The 20,208-nt window shown below is 49.6% G+C and overlaps 1 protein-coding gene across 12 annotated transcripts in view; it reads left to right on the plus strand.

Moving 5' to 3' along the window:
• LOC135913055 (rootletin-like) overlaps positions 1–20,208 on the plus strand; it is a 308,691-nt gene that overhangs the window by 154,333 nt on the left and 134,150 nt on the right. Inside the window, exon 1 of one of the 12 annotated variants that reach the window (XM_065445711.1) lies at positions 19,521–19,626. The exons of the other annotated variants lie outside the window; for them this stretch is intronic. Coding sequence (XP_065301783.1) covers positions 19,606–19,626 — 21 coding nt within the window. The 5' untranslated portion in view covers positions 19,521–19,605. Of the gene's footprint in view, positions 1–19,520; positions 19,627–20,208 lie in introns of those variants that run through there. 12 annotated transcript variants of the gene reach the window in all.

Consider the following 20,208-nt stretch of genomic DNA (forward strand, 5'->3'; position numbering starts at 1 on the left):
GGGTTGGCGAATGAAAACCATCGGCGTTCGTGCAGCTGAAACTCCACTGCCTCCTCTTCCACTCAGACCACTGAATGCGTCACGATGTGGTGTTATGCACGCGGCCGCCCAACAGGAATCATGCAGCGTTTGTTTGCGCACAGCGTTCATGTGCCAGCGTCGGCGGAAGGCAGAACGCTGGTCCGGCCTTCGGTGCAAAACCGACGCGGTGGCGGCGCGTGAAGGTGCTGCCACTTGGCTTCGTCGCTTTTGCGGCCAAACGCACTGCACGTCGCTTGCGTCTCTGGATGCCTTCGAACCCTCCACGTGCGCGCCGCACGTGAGTCGTCAATACCGGGACAGCATGGCGGCGGCGGCGCGTGTCTGCATTGTTGTTGCCGCAGTGAAAAGAAATCGCGGTGTCTTCGAAGTTCCCGCGGTATACTTGTAAAGATGGTGACGATATGAGCGTCTCCTTTGAAACGGGGCGGTGGCACGTGTCACCACGCTCGTTCTTTGAGTTAAACCTTCAATCGTCTTTGTACTCGAAGCTCAACGTGATGATAATGATGATTTGTTGGAATCTACTTTGAAACGAAGCGGTGATAAGTATTCACCACAGCCTGTTTGAGTTAATGGGGTGTGCTATGCATGGTTTCCATGGTAGCATTCTGGAAGGATCGCCACCTTTGAAACGGGTTGGTGGGTGGCGCCACCAAACTGCGGTTCTTATTTTGTCTGATGTTCTACCTGCCTTTAAAAGACACACACACACGCACGCACACACACACACACACACACACACACACACACACACACACACACACACACGCACACACACACACACACACACGCACGCACGCGCGCTTTTTCTCCTCTTGTTTCAAGGAGGCCAGAGGAGCCTAAACTGACAGCTGGGTAGATATGCTCACATTCTAACAAAACATGTTCCATCGTTTTCCCAGCTTTACCACAGCAAGCACCTGCTTCTTCTTCCTACGTGTGTACCTGGCTTTATAAGTACGCGTTCTAAGGCAACCCGATCTCGCTTCGAAAATGAGCTTCTCTCTGAGTTATCATAAATTGTGTCTTTTCTGATTTCCTCTTTTCCGCTTAGGTAGTTACTCATAGCAGGTTTCCTTTCCATTGCCGCCACCAGTGGAGGAAGGAAAGCGTAGGAGAGGCCCCGGCCAGCACGGACGTGTTGGAGAAAGTGTGGCGAAAGTCACGTGCTGTTTTTCGCAAGGGAGCACTGGGACTGACACCCCAAATGTCAACGTTGCCATAAAGCAACCGCGCTCCTGAAGCTCTCGCTGCTGTTCTGGGCCTCTGAAAAAACAGATAAGCTTTTTCCGGCTCTTGTCTTTCTCGCAGCACATTCTGTTCGCGAGTCAAGCCGACTCTGGAGCGTGGTGTGTAAGCTCGAAATTTGCGTTTTGAGGTCGGTGAGTGTGAGTGTCAGCCGGCAACAGAGACAATCAAGCATTCACGGTGCGGCTCTTCATCGTCATCTTCAACGTGCCACGGAAAAACACAGGATCGCGCCTGCTTCACTAGAACGGTTACAGAAGTTTCGTAGGCTTTGTTCCGACGCGCGTCAGCATCGCACACTTCCGGCGGCTCGTAGCAGTGCAAATTCAAAGCTCGCGCCTATCTTCTCCGGCAAGCTGATTGAAGGCGCAAGTGAAGGTGGCACACCAACAGGTCTGCGCTTCCGGCTTCTTCGAAAACGTGACGTCAGGGCCTCTCCTATTTTGTTTCTTTCCCCCATGTCGCCTGGGTCCGGGCTGCACTTCGCAGCCCGGACCTGGATGAACAATTCTGGGTTGTCCAGCAGGCTCACGATGTGGCCGTGAGGCTTGGCCCTCCGGTCCCGACTTCGGAGCGGCCCGCTTAGTGATGAATTATCACTACTTGCAGGACTAAATAAAGTTTTCCTTCCTTCCTTCCTTCCCATGTCGCCAGCCTCTCTGACTTTGCGTTTGACGTTCTTTTTCGCCATGTTGCTTACTGTACCGGTCACGCATACTTGGTCGCATACTTGCATGCTTCGGCAAGATCGCCTCCTGGTGTACCGAAGTACGGGATTGACTTTCCGCCTGACGACAGGGGCATGGTCGAGCGTTTGCTTTGGGGCAGCTGCACTCACCTCGTGGTTGTAGGGTGGGTGGTCATTGAAGCAATTACGGATTGCCGCATAGCCGTGGGAGTGTATAGTGTACCCGCGGCGCACGGTCTGAGAAAAATTCGCCGCTCAGGTCGCAAAGGCGATTTTGTCGGACCCGGAGGGCAGCTTCACGCTGGCGCGCCAAGGCCCGTTGTTTTCTCGTGTGTGCAGCTGGAATCGCGCGTCGCACTGTACGACGTGTGACGCTTGGCGTTTTATTTTCTCGTCGCTTTCTGTAGCGCTTCTCTTCATCAGGCCGCTCTCGCGTCGGAGCTGCTATGGAGGCGTGAACGCTTGAAGCGATTTTCTGTCGTTGCGTATGCGTGCACTTGCTCTTACGAAATTTCGCTGTCGAAGAAAACAAAAGCAAAACGGGGGAAACAATTAGGATCAACGTGATGTGTGTGTTCATGTGTGTTATTTAATGTGGATGTAATAAAAACCGCGTATGGTGCCGTGTACGGTATACGCTAGCACTATACAGGGTGTCCCACTTCAGCCAAACTTTAAAAATGTGCAAATGCCACGTAGCTAGACAGAACCAAGGTTATGTTGTTTACCGTCGCTTGGAGATACTCCAATTATTTCGTTCTTTACATTCCGCCTAATTAAATAATCAGTCCTAATTAATTAATCGACTCCTCAAATATTAGAGTTATATTAAAAACGTCAATGAGAAAGCTGTAGAGCAGCATTAAAAATTCCCGTTACAGCTTTCCGTTGCTCAAGACGTGCTACGGGAGAGTGTTTTTCCGAGCGCGAAAGAAGCCCGCGAATACACGCAAAGTGCCTCGAGCGGCCATCGCGCGGCAATCTCTCGTGCATTTGCTGGCTTCTTTCACGCTCGGAAAAACACCTTTATGTAGCACGTATTGAGCAACAGAAATCTGTATCGGGAGTTTTTCATGTTGCTCTACAATTTTCTCATTGACACTTTTAATCGAATGATAACATTTGAGTTTATTAATTAATTAGGGCTAATTGTGGAATTAGGTATAACAAAAAATAATTTGAGTATCTCCAAGCGACGGCAAACAACGTTACATTTGTTCTGTCCAGCTATGTGGCATTTGCATATATTTAAAGTTTGGCTAAAGTTACGTGGGACACCTTGTATATACGGTGCCATATGTTCGATAAGCGGCTTCGGACTGTAGACCTTTCTCTTTATTTTCGGCTTGATAGAACCGCGTTTGTAATCGGAAAGGCCCTTGACGGTCTCCTATCGTCAGTCCCTTAGCCTGATTAAGTTTGTTTTGATGCCTCTCGGCGCAATATTTACAACAAAAAACGCGGGAACGTAACGCAGATGCAACGTGTAGATTGGAACAGTTTGCGTCAAGCGTTGCGCATCGTGGTACTCTCCTCCTCCGACGCCTCTTGCCACTCGTGTGGGTGTGTGGGGCCGTTCGTCGGCAGAGAAACGGGGCAAGGAGGCTCGACGCGGAAGCGGCCGTGCGAGCGACGAAAACATGTTTCTTGCCGCGGGGGAATTCCCACGCTAGTGGGCGGCGTTTCTTAAATTATTTCTCTCATTTCTGCCTCTCTGCGCGGCGTCATTCTTTTTTGTTGTTGTTTTTTTTTCCCCTCTTTGTCTCATTCACCTTTGCGTATTTTCGGTGAAGCTCTCCCTTCTGGCAGCGCATCCACGCGCCTCCCATTTTGGTTGCCCCTGTTTACTCGCGCGCGCCACCTCTCTCTCTCTCTCTCTCTCTCTCTCTCGCTCTCTCTCTCCGCTTTCGTTTCCGCGATTCGCGCCCCGCGCGCCCTTCCTCGGTCCCGTTTACGCATGTGTTCGTTCACGCTTCACCGCGCTTACACGCTTCTCTCTGTCTCTTTCTTTTTTTTCTTTTCTTTGTTGCCCTTTCAGCTGGGCAGTTTATTTGAAGGGACGGGCTCGCTCCGCGTGACTTACTGCTGCCGCTACGCCATGGCACATGAACGAACGAGTTCCGTACCTACCGCGTTCTCATTAGCCGGGCCGCAGCGAATTGGGTGGCCAGGATTATTCCGTCATCAGCTCTGTTTTCTCTGTTCGCGTCTCTCTCTCTCTCTCTCTCTCTCTCTCTCTCTCTCTCTCTCTCTCTCTCTCTCTCTCTCTCGCTAGTTCTACTGGCTGACGTTGCGACTTCTCGCTGTTTGCACTTGTCGACGTATATCTTTTGAGTCTCGTCCGATGTATGCTCCTGGCGTATTACTATGTGTATAGGCGTGCTGTGGGGCCCTTCCTCTTTGCTTTTTTTTTCTATAACACTGGAATCGCAATGCAGTGGTGTATAGACATGTATGGAAGCAGGGAATTGAGAAAGTCATTTGTATTACCTGATGATCGTCTGATGTGCTGTTATTAGAGTGACCTTGATGACGTGCGACTGTACGCGTACTCTGAATACGCGATTCATTCCTGTACGCACATTCCTCAGTGAACGAGCAAGTTCTTTTTTTATATTATAGCTCGGGCGTCATCACGTGCGCTTACGCTGCGGTTACACGGGATCGTTACACAGGAAGCGGGTGCCCCAAGCTTACGAATTTTGCCCTAATATATAACGACGTGAAAAGGCTTCCCAAAAACGGGTCATATATACAAAATTGGTCTGCATGGCGTCCAGTCATCAGCGAACCACTTCCTCAAAAAAGAAAGTGATAAAAATAACACAAACAAATGATCAAGCGGTGGTGTTCTTTACATCCACAAGCGACAGCTTATCCCCCTTTTTCTTAGGCTTTCTGTTAGAGATCTCCCCGCGACGGATCTGTTTGCACGCAGTAATGTTTAAACGAGTTCGAGAGCTGTTGGGGCACGTAGTTATGCAATGCGATCCATTGTTCAAGAGAACACTCTGGTTCGTGGTTCTTACTCTCCAGGTACCGAGTATTGAACGTGCCGGTTGAATTCGCCATTCACAGACGTTATATAGAAGGCTGTCATACAGCGCCACCAATCACAAATCGCCATGATGCAAATTGGAATGATTTTGCCCCACTTGTCAGAGAAGTGCTATACACTCGCGCTTTAACGGTCAACCATACCGGCACTATATGCGCATGCGCATAGAGCGAATCGCCTCGAGCTGAGCGTTGCCCAATGACGTGTCTCGGCTTCTGGCACGAGCACCTGACAGCACCGGGCAACTAAGTGTCCACCGGAAACGCGTGCACTTGGGCTTGGTTGTGTATACTACGATCGTGCATCTCGCCTGTTTACGCGGGTCACGCCCGTTAGCAGAAAAATATATATATATATATATTTTTTTTTCACTCTTAGGAACGCGGCTGTCTCTTTGTGCTGGATCCCAGCTTCTCCTCCTTCTCTTTTCGTTGTCGTGGCCTTGGGCAAGCACTCGAAGCGCAGACGGATGGATGTTAGTGCCAAAGATGAGCCGTGCACTTATATACGTGATGCAACCGCACCACTTGTGAGGGATTGTTGAGATCTTGCCAGCGGGCTTCGAAGACAATAGCCGTCCGCCGCTGTACAGCCAGCGCCCCGCCTGCACTTTTTCTCGCCAGTTGTGCGCAGTGAAGCTAAAGTTACCTTCACCTTGTCTCATGAATTCCGCGCAGCGAAGCTAAAGTTATGCGGGATCCATCGAGGTGGGAAGGGGAAGGGGAGGGGGGGGGGGGTCAACCAAGAGCGAGAAGCCGCTCTTGTGTCTTCTCGGTGGGAATGGAAAAAATATATATATTGTTCGCCGCTAATCCTTTCGTAATTCCTCCTTTTTATATGACGCACGAGGAGATTAGGGGCGCATGACGGGCGTAAGGAACCCAGCCCGCTGTTCTCGTTCTTGTCTGGCCGACGAGACCGCTCACGCGTAGCTCTGGCTGCACTGCGCACAATTGTTGAGGTAGAGTAAAATTGCCGTACGCAGACCTCCTGTATACTCCTGTTGCTGCACCACCTTCTTCATCTCCTCCGCTTCCTCCTCCTCCTCGTTCGCTTTCTCTCGAATTCTTCGCTTAGCATCGCGCTCGGCCATACTCGTCATTATTTCTTCATCTACCTGCCTTATACCTTTCGCGTAGATAATTGGGACGCGCTTTCTCTCTGTCTCTCTTTTTTTGCCGCATTCTTTTTCCGGCTGCGCGTTTATTCTGACTCTTGCCTGTTTCGACATCAGTCCACGCCACCTCTTCCACAGATATCATATACCGTTCTTCTCATTCCTCTCTTATTATATACATTTCCTTTTCCCTGTCTTCTGTGTGTACGCCCCGTGGTCGTTAGCTGCCTAAGATGCGCTGCCCAGGTGTTCTAGCACGAAGTGTAAGAAGGCTATGGCCTATGCGCAACAAGCCTGCGCGCTATTATGTCCTTGTTCATCATGTAAACCACATCTTCCGAGGCTAATGCTATACTGCGACCGTCAAAGCTATAACGTGCAGCGCTGAGCCACTCAGTGTGCGTGTGCGCATGCGTCTTTTCCTGCTTAGGGCGGAAGGATGTTGAAGCAAATAATAATAATGATGACAACGGTATAGTATCATAAGGGCGCCTGGCTGGATGACTGTCATCTTCAAACTGGAAGATAAGCGGTAATTGAGCTAAACGTAGCGTTTCTTCTTTGTCGTGCACACGTCACGGTGGTTATTCATTTATTTATTATCACCTTGGAGACCCGAAGGCATTACACAAGGGTGTGCAATACAAACACGTGTAAGAGTGGTTTCTTGCAAAACAACGAAAAAAAGAAAAAAAACATTGCTGATTTTGTACGACTTTAAACAATCAAAGAAAAAATTCGAATTGAAAGAAGTAACACGGCAATACATTTGCAATAAAAGAAACAAAAGAAAAAGACTAGGTGAAACGGTTGACAAGGGCAGACTATTCCGATTGGTTTATGATGGGTTCATGAACGATGTACACTGGGAACAGAAAGTTATTCAAAGTGATTTGTTAGGTATTCACGAAATTTTTTGCGGTCAGTACAGGTAACGAAGTTGTCAGGGAGCGCATTCCAATAAACGATTGCATCAGGAAAGAAGGAAGTGGTCGTGGCAGATGAGCGGCTGGGTAAACGTGCTATGGCAGAGCTGTGACTTATGCGAGAGGAAGTTCGTAATGGTGGTTTAAGAAGGTGGTGCCTTGAGCGTGGATTGTAAAAAAAAGAGTGCAAATTCTTTTGGCAAGTGCGCTTTTTTTTCCTGAGTACGCCTTTAAGTTTCATAATAATAATAATAATAATAATAATAATAATAATGTGACGCAGCAGTAATCACGGCTTTTATTCCGCGTCAAAAGGTTAGGCGAACCGACCACGCCCACAGCAAGGAGCACACTCGAGAGCCAGCCCCACAAGCGATGATGAAGAAGAACCCCATATGAGCCCCACATGATGATGATCATGTACAGATGACAAAGAATAGCTTATATCTCGCTACACTAATGTCCCCTCGCGCGAGAGCGGCCATCCTGGCCGCAACTCAAAGGGGCGGTGAACGTCTCGTGAAAGGTTTCATACGGGAAACGTGGACAATCTCAGCAGCGCGGCAGCGGCGGTCATTTGGAACAATAAGTGGTTCCACGCGATAGTTCACTGGAGAAGTCTGCTCCATGACTTTGTAGGGGCCGATGAACCGAAGCTGAAACTTGTCACACAAGCCAGGAGTACGAACTGGTGTCCGGAGTAGCACTTCCTCGCCAGGGCGGAAGCACACGACGCGATGAGAGGCGTCGTAATGCTGCTTGCGGTCCTGTTGCCGTGCTTCGGTGTTGATGCGGGCGAGCTGGCGACAACGCAGAATGCGGGACACATATTCTTCGCAGGAGGAAGGACATTGATGGACAGTTGGCGCGAAGAAAGAGACGTCAAGACAGGAAGAGGGCGAACGACCATAGACAAGGTAAAATGGCGAGTAACCGGTCGTGCGTTGAACGGCGGTATTATATGCAAAGGTCACGAATGGTAAAATTGCGTCCCAGTTTCTGTGATCCGGGTCAATGTACATGGCTAACATGTCTGACAGCGTGCGATGAAATCGCTCTGTGAGGCCGTTGCTTTGCGGATGGTAACTGGAGGTAGTCTTGTGGGTGGTTCCGGAGGCTCTGAGTACTTCGTCTAGTAGTTGCGAGAGGAATGCTTTTCCACGGTCGCTCAGGAGGACGCGAGGAGCACCGTGACGCAGTATTAAGGATTGAAGTACGAATGCAGCAACTTCAGAGGCTGAGGCAGAACTCACACAAGTTGTTTCGGCGTAGCGTGTCAAGTGATCAACGGCCGTCACAATCCATCGTTTACCGGTGAGAGTCACAGGAAGAGGGCCATATAGGTCAACTCCAACGACCTCAAATGGTTGCGACGGACATGGAACCGGTTGCAGTTGTCCGCTTGGAGCTGATGTAGGGAGCTTTCGACGCTGACATAGAGCGCAGGAAGCGACATACCTCGCTACACTGGCGGACAATCCAGGCCAGTAGAAGCGCCCTTTGATGCGGTCATAGGTTTTCTGGAAACCAAGGTGACCAGCAGACATGTCGTCGTGAGAAGCCCGCAGGACATGAGCACGTAGAGAGCGTGGCAGAACAGGAACCCAGCGTTGACCGTCAGGGTGATAGACATGACGGTATAGGACGCGGTTGTCAATCTTAAATTGCGTCAGCTGCCGGCGAAGGCGGGCGTTAGGCGGGCGCGAAGCTCCTTGAAGGTGGTCAATGATGCGCCGACAGTACGAGTCGGCAAGTTGATGAAATTGGAAGGATTTGTTGTCGTGTGGAGGCATCTCGTCGACAGTGGCCAACAAGAAAGCATCTGAGGAGGGATTGAGCGAAAGCTTGTCACGGATGGTAGTTGGAGCGCCATTGCATGGTGTCGTAGGAAGCGGACAGCGAGAAAGCGCGTCTGCATCTTGGTGTTTTTTCCCGCACTTGTAGGTAATGGTAAAGTCGTATTCTTGCAAACGAAGAATCCACCGACCAAGTCGTCCAGACAAGGTCTTCAGCGTCGAAAGCCAGCATAATGCATGATGGTCTGTAACGACCGTAAAGTGGCGGCCGTGAAGATAAGGTCGAAACTTCTGCACAGACCAAATGATAGCTAGACATTCCTGCTCCGTGATGGTGTAATTCTTTTCGGCGTTTGTCAGAACGCGACTTGCGTATGCGACGACCCTCTCACCTAAAGTGTCGTCTCGCTGTAGGAGAATGCCACCAATTCCGTGACCACTAGCATCCGTATGCAGGAGGGTAGGAGCAGCTTCATCAAAATGGCGTAGTACTGGTTCAGATGTAAGAGCTTGCTTCAGATGGGTGAACGCAGATTCACATTCGGGAGACCACACAAAGGGAACATTAGAACCCAGTAATTTGTGCAGAGGTGACGCTATTGAGGCGAAGCCCCGTATGAATCGCCGAAAATAGGAAGCGAGGCCTAAGAAACTACGCAAATCTTTGGTCTTTTCGGGACGAGGGAAGTGCTGAACTGCGGAAACCTTGTCAGGATCAGGACGAATGCCATCTTTGCTCACAATGTGACCTAGAACTTTGATCGTCTTGCTCGCAAAATGGCATTTCTTGGTGTTTAGCTGAAGTCCAGCGTTGGCAAGGCACGTGAGAACTTCATCCAGACGTTGCAGGTGCTGAGAGAAGGTTGACGAGAAAACAACAATATCGTCGAGATAGCACAGGCAAGTCTTCCACTTTAGGCCACGAAGAACGGTGTCAATCATGCGCTCGAACGTTGCGGGCGCATTGCAAAGGCCGAACGGCATGACATTAAACTCGTAGAGCCCATCTGGTGTTGAAAACGCTGTTTTCTCCTTATCGTCCTCATGCATAGGTATCTGCCAGTAGCCGGAACGCAGATCGATGCTGGAGAAGTACTCGGCACCCTGCAGGGAATCCAAGGCATCGTCTATTCGCGGCATAGGGTATACATCCTTGCGTGTGATCTTGTTAAGTGCTCGGTAGTCGACACAAAATCGAACAGAGCCGTCTTTTTTGCGAACCAAAACAACGGGGGAAGACCAAGGGCTAGCAGAGGGGCGTATTATGTTGCGTTGGAGCATGGCGGTGACGTTCTCGTCAATGACTTTCCTCTCGGCTAGCGATACGCGATATGGTCTACGGCGCACGATGGATGTACCATCTGTCTCTATCCGATGCGTCGTAATCGAAGTCTTTCCCAACGAAGATGAATGCGCGTCAAAGGAAGCTTCATGTTTTTGGAGCAAAGCAAGCAATTGTTGTGACTGCGAAGGTGTCAGGTCGGAACTGATGGCAGCTGCAAGAGCTGAAGGAGATCCGGCCCGTCCGGTACAAGGACCTTCAGAGGAAGCTGGTTTAAAGGAAATAACAGATATAGACTCTGATGCAGTGGCGCAAGCCAATGTAGTGCCTTTAGGGATGAGAATCTTTTCGGATGTCGGGTTTGTAGCGTAGAGAAGTGCAGAGCCATCATCAAACCTAACGAGCCCTGATGCAAAGGCTATCCCTCTTGCAAGACAGCGTGCAGATGGTAAGACGAGCACGTCGCCGCAGTCAATCACATCAGACGTGATAGTAACGATGCTTTGATGGCGAGGAGGTAACGCGGTATCTTCTGCAGCAAGGAAGTGAAGGGGTGTGTCATCTGCATGAAGTGAATAGGTCGTGTCGGTCATATGGAGAACGCGTTGTCCACAGCAGATGGAGGCGGAGGCCATAGAAAGAAAATCCCATCCCAATATGAGCTGCTGGGCACACGAACTTAGCACTGCAAATTGTACGTGATGTAGAAGTCCATCGATGGAAATACGAGCTGTGCACATGGCGATAGGTCGAATGGAGGCCCCTTGAGCAGCGAGTAGCGTAGGTCCTTCATAGGGGGTCGTAACTTTCCGAAGTCGCGAACACAAATCACGGTGAATGACTGAAACACTAGCACCAGTGTCTATTAAAGCTTCTACTTGGACACCTTCTACTACAACCAATATCACATTGTACGGACGCGATGGAGGAATTTCAGTCCTGTCGTGCGATGCAGCTTTTCCTCCAAAAGCTGCATAATTTAGTTTTCCGGACGACGCTCGGCGAATTGAGAAGCAGGTCTCAGTGGGGACGTAGAGCGGCGAAGGGGTGACGGCGAGCGGCGTCTCGCAGGACGGTAAGCCGTCTCGGATGCTACAGTAGGCGATGGAGAGCGTCCGCGCGGTGGACCATAAGGACGGCGTTGGTCATGGAAGCTCCCTAGACGTTGGAAAGTAGCTCCGGGCGAAAAGTCATCCCGTTCGTACACGTCATAGCCGCGACGCTCGTCTTGCTGGCGCTTGCGGCAAAAACGCGCTATGTGGCCGCGATAGCCGCAGTAGTAGCAGATAGGACGAGGAGGACGCCACTGCGGATAGCTGGTTTGGGTAGGTGCGCTGGTAGTCATGGAAGCGATGTGAGCCGGTGTTGGTTTTGGAGGCATCGGTGGGACGATGACTGGAGTAGCTGCGGCTACTTGTGCGTACGTCGATGGGGCCCTAGGTGTTAGAGGGTCCGTGTACGCTGCACCAGCCATGGATGCCAATTCCTCCTTGATGACATCTCGCAGATTGGTATCGGAGGCATGAGAAGGCATAGGTCCTGCTGCTAAGCCAAGATACTGGAGCTCTTCTCGAATTATTGCGCGTATCATTGCTCGTAACGTAGGGTCGTTGGCGCTAGTGTTTGCAGTGGTGTCCGGCTGCAACCGTACTGATTCCAGTTCGTCAAGGCGCTGGCAAGTAGCGACGATATCAGCGATGGTAGTGGGGTTCTGGATGGCTAAAGCATTGAAAGCAATAGCGCCGATGCCTTTGAGGATGTGGCGAACCCTGTCTGATTCGGTCATGGACGTGTGCACGCGTCGACAAAGAGCAAGCACATCCTCGATGTACGACGTATAAGATTCACCGGGTTGTTGCTTGCGAGTGTCGAGCGTCTTTTTTGCGAGGGCAGAACGAACAGCCGGTGTGCCGAAGATTTGGCGGAGCTGCTGTGTGAAAGCACCCCAGTTCGTGAAATCAACCTCATGGTTGAAAAACCAAGTCTTCGCTACGCCTGTCAGATAAAAGGCGACGTGACGCAGCTTGGACGCATCGTCCCAACGGTTAGCCGAACTCACTCGGTCATAGTCGTCCAGCCAATCCTCGACGTCTTCACCGCGAAGTCCAGCAAACAGATGGGGATCACGCTGGTGCCCACTGACAACCCAATACGGAGCGGCTGGGGTAGTCGAGGCCAAGATGGTGGAAGTAGAAGTGCCTGTGGGCTCGTCCTGCGACATGTTGGCGGACAGCTGGCACAATCGGCGACCCGATCGAAGCTCCAGGAGGTTGAGCGGGGAATCAGAGGACGGGGGACCGAAGAGCACACTCCACCACTTGTGACGCAGCAGTAATCACGGCTTTTATTCCGCGTCAAAAGGTTAGGCGAACCGACCACGCCCACAGCAAGGAGCACACTCGAGAGCCAGCCCCACAAGCGATGATGAAGAAGAACCCCATATGAGCCCCACATGATGATGATCATGTACAGATGACAAAGAATAGCTTATATCTCGCTACAATAATAATAATTTTCGGGGGCTGTGGTTAAAGCACATGCAGCGTAGACGCTATTAGCGGCTGTCGTTTATTCCTCCGGTTCATGTTATTAGTGTGATGGTCGTGGCCTGATTTGCGGGTATTACAAGCTTTTGAAAAGACTGCTACCAATTATTTGTAAACGGTTGAGAATACGTTTTATTGTTAGCTGCTTGTTGGTCGATGTAGTTTGCCGCATCGCTTTTTTTTTCTTATTTTCTCAATTATTTTTGTTGACATATACAGTGGCATAACTCGTTCGTTGTAACTCACGGGATTTACTGTTTTCGTATGTGTTTATATGTCGTGCCTTCCTATCCTGATTGGTTTTTATTGAATTGTTTAAACATGTGCTGTGTCTCCTTTGTGCACGACAGCAACGTAACCGCAACTCCTGTCTTGGCGTGTGCTGACAGTACGAATAAAATAAGTACCGCAACAGGCTCACCCTGATAAACCGAAACATGGCTGTCGTCATATAACCTAAGGTACAGGTCGTGTAGGCTTGAAGCCTGCGCAGTATATGAATAAACAATCTAAAAGACCGCACGAATAGAACCTCGACATTTCTTACTGCCAAATGTGCGTACACACTTAGCCATAGCCATCACTGCGCGTACTCAACCGTCACTTGTGAGGGCTGGATGCCGAGGCGAATCATGGCGCTGGTTATGGCGAGGCAAGGCGACGCAGCTCAGGAACATCGCAACGTTCAGGGTTTAACATCAACCGTCTAAATTTATTTATTTAGTCATTTATTTATATTATTTGTTTTATTTATTTCATGTATTTTATTTAAGGTGCTTGCTTGTGCATATTGAAAGAAAAAGGAAAGTTCACGAGGGTTGCAATGTGGGCTTGTTGGTAATGCATATTCAAGGGGTGTACGGTAGCGCGATTAAAAGACGGGACGAAAGAAGACACATAGGGACACCCACAGCGCTGTGTGTGTCTCTGTGTCTTCTTTTGTCCCGTCTTTTAATTGCGCTACCGTACGCCCCTTGAAGTAAAAAAGAAGCCTGCGCGCAAATATTTGTTCATCAAAAATGGTCAATTCAGGTATATTTAAAAGCGCGCTACACTTTATTAAATAACACCTTTTGTCATCAGAGCGCTTTGGTGCACTGTACGCGGTAGGAACAGGATACTTGAACAGCCCATTCGATGGCAGTTTCCCACAGCTCTGTGTCCGTTCACGCAGAATGCAGCAGCACCGTTGAAACGTTTTGATCGACTCTTTCACGTTTGTGCTGATCGCGTTTACGCCAGTAGGCGAGACGAGCGTGTACACTCATTGCGGTAATAGTTTAAATTGGAAGAAACCAGCGGCCAGCGCGGAAAACAAAGGAGGAGGAATACGACGGGGCAAGCTGTGAGGACAAAAGCTATGAGAATTCCGCGCGCCTTGGCACGGGAAAATCGTTTCGAATTTGCCTGTAAAGCTATCTTCTCCTTTGACCTGCGGAGCACCGAGGGAAAGCCGCCTTGTCACCAGCGTCACTGTTTGTGTCAGCCAAACGTTCGCAGCTGTAGCGAGTTCCGTGACGCTAAAAGAGAGAGAGAGAGAGCTGCAGAACAAAGAAGAGTAGACGGATGCCGAGTGATGGAGGAGGGAAGCGAAGAGGTTCTCTATATTAAACCTCTGGATGTACAGCGTCATTCGCCAGTGCCAGGAGAGGAAACATGGACGTCGATGTCGACTGTTGAAGAAAACGAATACTCAAGCTACGGCTTACTACCTTTGACCTCGGCTTCAGAGTGGCACTTTCCCACAAGCCTTAAATATTTGAGAAATAAGTTCCTCAAATTTAATGGCATTCCTACCTAACATTTGCGAAGCCACTAGTGGGACTTTATTTATTGCCGTATTGTAGGCTTTCTTTTCTTTCTTTTGGGGGGTCTGCTAATCTTGTCGTAATTCGAGAGGTTTTCATTCCCGCACGAGCGCAATTTTATCCGTAACACTCGCTATATCCCTTTCTATATCTGTAATCTTCTAGTCCATGCGATTGCGCGCGGACAGATTAGTGTGCCTGAGAACTTAAATTGTACTCATTTTTGCAGCGATATCGGTTGTGATCTCGCTCTCCTAGTCGATTTGATGTCCGCCGTTGTTGCCCGTCGTTGGATTCACAGATTGCTTTGCCCAAAGCTCAATAAACCTCAGTCTGTATATCGTACAGTCACCTATGTCTCTAACGAGCCCTGCTCTACCGACATCGCCGCTTGCTTGTCTCGACCGCTAAACCATTTAATAAATTCATGCAATTTGAATCCCAGCGCTTCTTGAATGTAGACGTTCTCTGTGGGTCTTGCTGCGTGGGGCATTTCATTCCATGACGATGTGCTCGGTGGCCGCAGCGGGCACACGTGCGTCGTCCTGTTGAGAATTTTCGCTCCCGTATTTGCCCCATTGCCGCGCCATTTGCACAAACCAAGAGGGGCTCTGATCACTGAATTCACGAAAGTATTCATATTCACGAAAGGAGTTTGCTCGCGCGCATATGCAAATGTTTTCTAATACCGCACGAAACAGTGCGAGACTTACCGCGTTATAATAGCTGCTGTGCCAGCTATGGCGTCATCGCTTCGCTTTACGAACGAAACTGCAACTTTTTTTTTTTTCTTGCCATGCTGTAACAAGCACGCTTTTCCTGAAAAAGCTTTTATATATCGTGGGGTAGTGGCGGCGAGAGCATTCTCCATAGAACGCCGACGCTTTTGCGTCGGTGCCGCATTCTTGTTCACCTTCTTGCCTTCTTTCTTTCTTTCTTTTCTTTTTTTTTCCTCGCTTTTCTCACTGCGATTTCGTTCCGGGGGCTTCCTTGACTCGGCGGGCCGTTTTCCTGATTGCGAAGTCGCACTTCGCCACATTACACTTTGCAAACGTGAAGCTGGCGCGGCCGCAATTAAGTCATCTGGCTCCTAAGCAAGGTGTACTGAGGTCACCCGTAATGAAATTAAGGTAACGATAGGCGAGAGACGCGAGTACGGCTAGGGAAAAACAAAACAAAAAAGAAAGCGTGGAAAAGATCCGTGCTGGATCGTCACAGGCAGGTAACCTTAAGAGATAAAGCAGATATGCAGAATGCTAGATTGCAGTATGGTTGGACTTGGGGAGCTTATAAAGGCTAGGTAACCCTTTGTCGCCCCCGCCCCTCTCCTACTTAAAGAGATGTCATTGAAAATTATCATCATCATCAGTCATGTGACCCGTTTATGTTTCCTTACTATGTCCATGTGTTTTCGTGCTGTTATAATTCCCTTTTAAAAAATTCTACCTGTATAGTAATTGGACACTAAATGACAGTTATCTCAGCAATATCGCACCCTCTATGTCTACGTCCACTGTAAACACTTTCATTAGTTGAATGTATCTCATTTTTGTCACCGCGCAGAGACGACTACGTACAGTTTCTTTTATTTATTTTTTTTTTCATCCGCGCTATCGAACGGTGGAGTGCTTTTCCTGCTCATGTCCGATCGTTATCGCCTGATTGAATTCCTGTTATATATTGTTAACCATTGAGTTTGCATTGTACCTTTTATTTCCATCATTGCAGTATTTGTATGCTGTATACACCCCGCTCCTGCGATAACACTTCGGGGCTGCACTATGTCGAAATAAACCGCTACAAAGTGTGAAATTATCGAGGAGCAAGTTAGCCTCAAAAAATAAATAAATTCGCAAGGACGGTCGAATTTCGAAGCCAGATTGTTTACAGGCTCACTTTAAGACAAGAAATCGGCGTACTATACCTATGATTCCCACGGCGTCTCAACAGACATGCGGACGCCGCCTGCGACCACTGTTGCGCCATATTTCCCACTCTGATATTAAGCTTGCGGCATGAAACCCCACCTTGGTTGCTCGTCCCTTTAATGAAAGCGTTACTTCTCTGTTCGTGCCGGATTTCCCGTCGTCTCCCGCTCAAGATTGTATGGCGTTGCGCAACAGGCACATGGAGCAACGCCACTTCTTGTACAATGCTTCGTTTTGTGCTAAACTGCGCTCGTGCGCGCTCCCATCAAGCGCATGCGCATGTGTGCGCAAGTGATTCGGAAGGGCGTTTAATTCCCTGCAGCGCCTATGTTTTACGGCTTCATGTGCTCGCCGCGGCAGATATATATACGGAGCATTGCGCCATACCCTGGGAAGAAGAGACGGTGGGCAGCGGAATTGTTGCGTGTGTCTTTATTGCGGCGCACTTATTACACCTCGCTGCAGCGGGGTAGAATAAGTGGGGGTAATTAGAGACGTCTGGTGGCGGCGTTGCGAAGCGTGGCCAGCGGCCTCTGGTGGCCCGTAGCTGCCCGAAAAGGTAGCGCTGGTTCTTTCTTTCTTTCTTTCTTCGCCTCCCCCCCCCCTCTTTCCTTTTAATGCGTAATCATTTCTTTGCTTCAACGCCAACTAAGCACAGTGCTCAGGAAGCTATCGGCACTCGCCTCACTCTCAGCCCCTATCACAGATCGCTTTCGAGGTAGGTTCCCACGCGTCTCGCTTCAACGCGAAACGTTCTCAATCGCAGATCGCTTTCAAGATACGGCCCGCGCGGCCGCGCCATACACAGCCGCCGTCGGAGTACAGTTGATCGCGGTTCACAGTGGTGCGACGCGGATGGATAAGGCGCTAAATAAAGAGAGCGATAACGCCTTGTTATGATCGGAAGGTCATCACTGTCACCTGGCGCCGCCCTCTGCAGTGTAGTCGACTTGCGTCATCGATTCACCTTGCGCCGAGACGCGCCCGCAGCAGTTCGTGTCGCCGCATGCGCTGTTTCTTTATACGCTGGTCGGATCGAGTTTCATCACATTCATGATGACACCGGTCCGCGTGGAGATGAGCAGGTGGCACAATGCTCACGCACACTCAGACAACTCCCAGAGAAGTTTCTGCGTGACTACTCTTTCTCTCTCTTTCTTTCTTTACGTACGCACCTCTTTTCTCAATTTGATTGCGCTTCTCGGTCTTCCGTTACTTAATTAGCGGACCCTTGTCTTTAACTGTGAAGTCACACTTTCGCACCTTGCAGCTGGCGAAAGTAAAGGCTTTTTTATTCTATAGTTGTGTCTTACGAGGCGCGACGTGTGGTGGTGGCACCCGTGGGATGCAACTGTGCGCGCCCAGTCGTAGATTCTATAGCAGCCGTATGGGTGCGATTCGCGTGTCGTCTTGGTTTGAAATATGGCCGTGTAATTAAGCGCCATTGTGTGGGCAAAAAGCGCAACGCGCAGAAGCGAACTGAAATTACTGTAACAGGATGTTCTCCCTGTCGGCGTTCTCCTGCTGCTGTGCGTGCGGTCGTATGACGTCAGTGTTCGGAGGCCGTCTAAATGCCGGTTTCGTTCCATGTTGGTAACTTTTTTTTTTTTTTCAGACAAAGTCGCCTTGTATAGCGGCCCACGACACTGTTCATTTAGCGTAATCTCGCTAACTTATGATAGTAATGATTATAGTGCATCTCGCGTAATTGATTTTTTTTATCTTTTCATTATCGTCTTATTAGTCTTGAAACTGGCTTTAAATTGTCTCCTGTGGTGACGAGTGGACGGTAGGAAGTGAAAACCCTCGATTTTATAGAGTATCAGATCTCGAGACTGCGCTTTGCCCAGAATATAAGTTTTGATGCGGTTGCCCATCTAGCTCGCTAAAAATCAATTCAGTATGTCTTATAGGAGTAGCTACAAATGGAGGCGCATATATGACGAGGCGCGCAACTTATCCCAATACTCTTGAGAGATTTTACCAAGGCAATTTTCTGGCTGTTCACGTCGGCAAAGAAGTCGCTAAGGCTTAGAAACGACAAAGGTATCGTTTAGGCGACCGAACACTCATTAAATTTACCGGCTTTCACGCTAAGTTTCCTACAATGCCGGTGAGTGGGCGTGTTCGCAGCATCAGTGGAAACGTACGTTTCCGGACACGAGCCGGCAATATCCCCATGAAAGGCATGTATGCAACAGGAAGAAGACAACCGCGAGGTTTCGGGTGAAGCCAGGGTCATTCCCAGCTGGACGCTCCCGGTGCGTGCGCGCATGGTAGTGATGAAATTGCGAAATTTCCAGGCATAACACGGAGTCAGCTGACGCAAGAAGGAGGTAATTTCATATCGCTGGGACAGGCGTTTTCGCGCAGCAGACGTAAATAGACTTCTGATGGCGATGACGAACACGCAAGTCGCTCACTCAGGCTAGGTGAGAATAAATGCGGACTTGGTGGTTGCATCGTGTGTATACGATGTATACAAACGAGGCTGAAATACGGCTTCATTTTGAATACAATGTCTCCGTTGCTGGCCTCACACGGGTGTGGCGTATCTGGGATCTGGGTATCTTGTAACCATTTCCAGAATGAAAAGAAAACTGCCCTTTTCGCGCCTCCAGGGTATCCTAGTGAGCCGCAATATGTGTCAAAAATGTAGGTCTCAGCGAGTCAAGAAGAGAAGCAGTCGTAGAGATAGTAAAGTTAATGGTGCGGGCGTAATTAGAGCCGATGTAATCGAAAATTAACCACATTTCACCCGGTACTGCACTGTCCCCGGGATCGGCCCGCCTGGCCTCTTGTTCAAGAAAAGTCGACGAAGTGCCCATGCTAAAGAAGACAAGGTCGACATAATTGCGCGTGCGATACGGCATACAAATAAGATGAGAAATGAGTGGATAACGAGCACGAAAAAGAGACAGAATAGACTAGTATAATCAACATTTAATCATCGAATCATTCGAACCGTCATGTACGTCGACATTGTCTTCTTTAGCTTCGACCCTTGGTTTCTAAACCCTTGCCGGTGGGACTATAGTGGCAGCGCCATCGCGTGCGCGGTCCGTTCTGAGGAAGACGAGGCTGTCGCAGTCGCTGCGCGAGCATCGAGCCGCCCATTCAAGCGTGCAGTCGCGGGCAATTTTGACCTGCCCACGCTGTATACCCGATGTCTGCGAAGGATTTCAAGGTAAACGTTCTGGCGCATACACAGCAAGCGCACATTTTTTTCGCCAGGGTTGAGCTCGGGAACCAAGCGTATGCTCCGAGTGGCACCGCAAGAAGGATTTATTTAATTCACGGCCCGTCGCAGCGCCATGTAGCTTCTGCTTTTGTGCATCGCAAACTGCCCGCCTCATGTAATAACCGTCGCTGTCGAAACGTTGTCCCGCGGACTGAATCTGCGCCGGCGTCTGCTCCGTGAGGCGTTAGCCGGGCCGCGGTGTTGGCGACCTATACAGTAGCAGAGCCGCGGAGGTTGACGCCTTTCAACGGGATGAACAGTTATGCGTGTCGTCAGCACATTTGGGCCTCTTGCCTTGCCGAGTGGTTCGCGAGAAAAGAAATGAAAAATGAGTGGCCGCTTGTCGCGTTTATTTGTGTTGCTTCATTTTGAAGGAGAGGTGGGACTTTCTGACATTCAGGCATTTCTTTTTTTTTTTTCATAAATAAGAACTGGCAGTGTTTGTAGGCGCCCAGCCTTGAAGTAGCGTTACGCAGAATTATGGTGATTTAGTGAGACTCTTCATCCGAACGTTTTGACTGCTAAATT

Source organism: Dermacentor albipictus, chromosome 1, assembly GCF_038994185.2.
Source record: "Dermacentor albipictus isolate Rhodes 1998 colony chromosome 1, USDA_Dalb.pri_finalv2, whole genome shotgun sequence".
NCBI lineage: Eukaryota > Metazoa > Arthropoda > Arachnida > Ixodida > Ixodidae > Dermacentor > Dermacentor albipictus.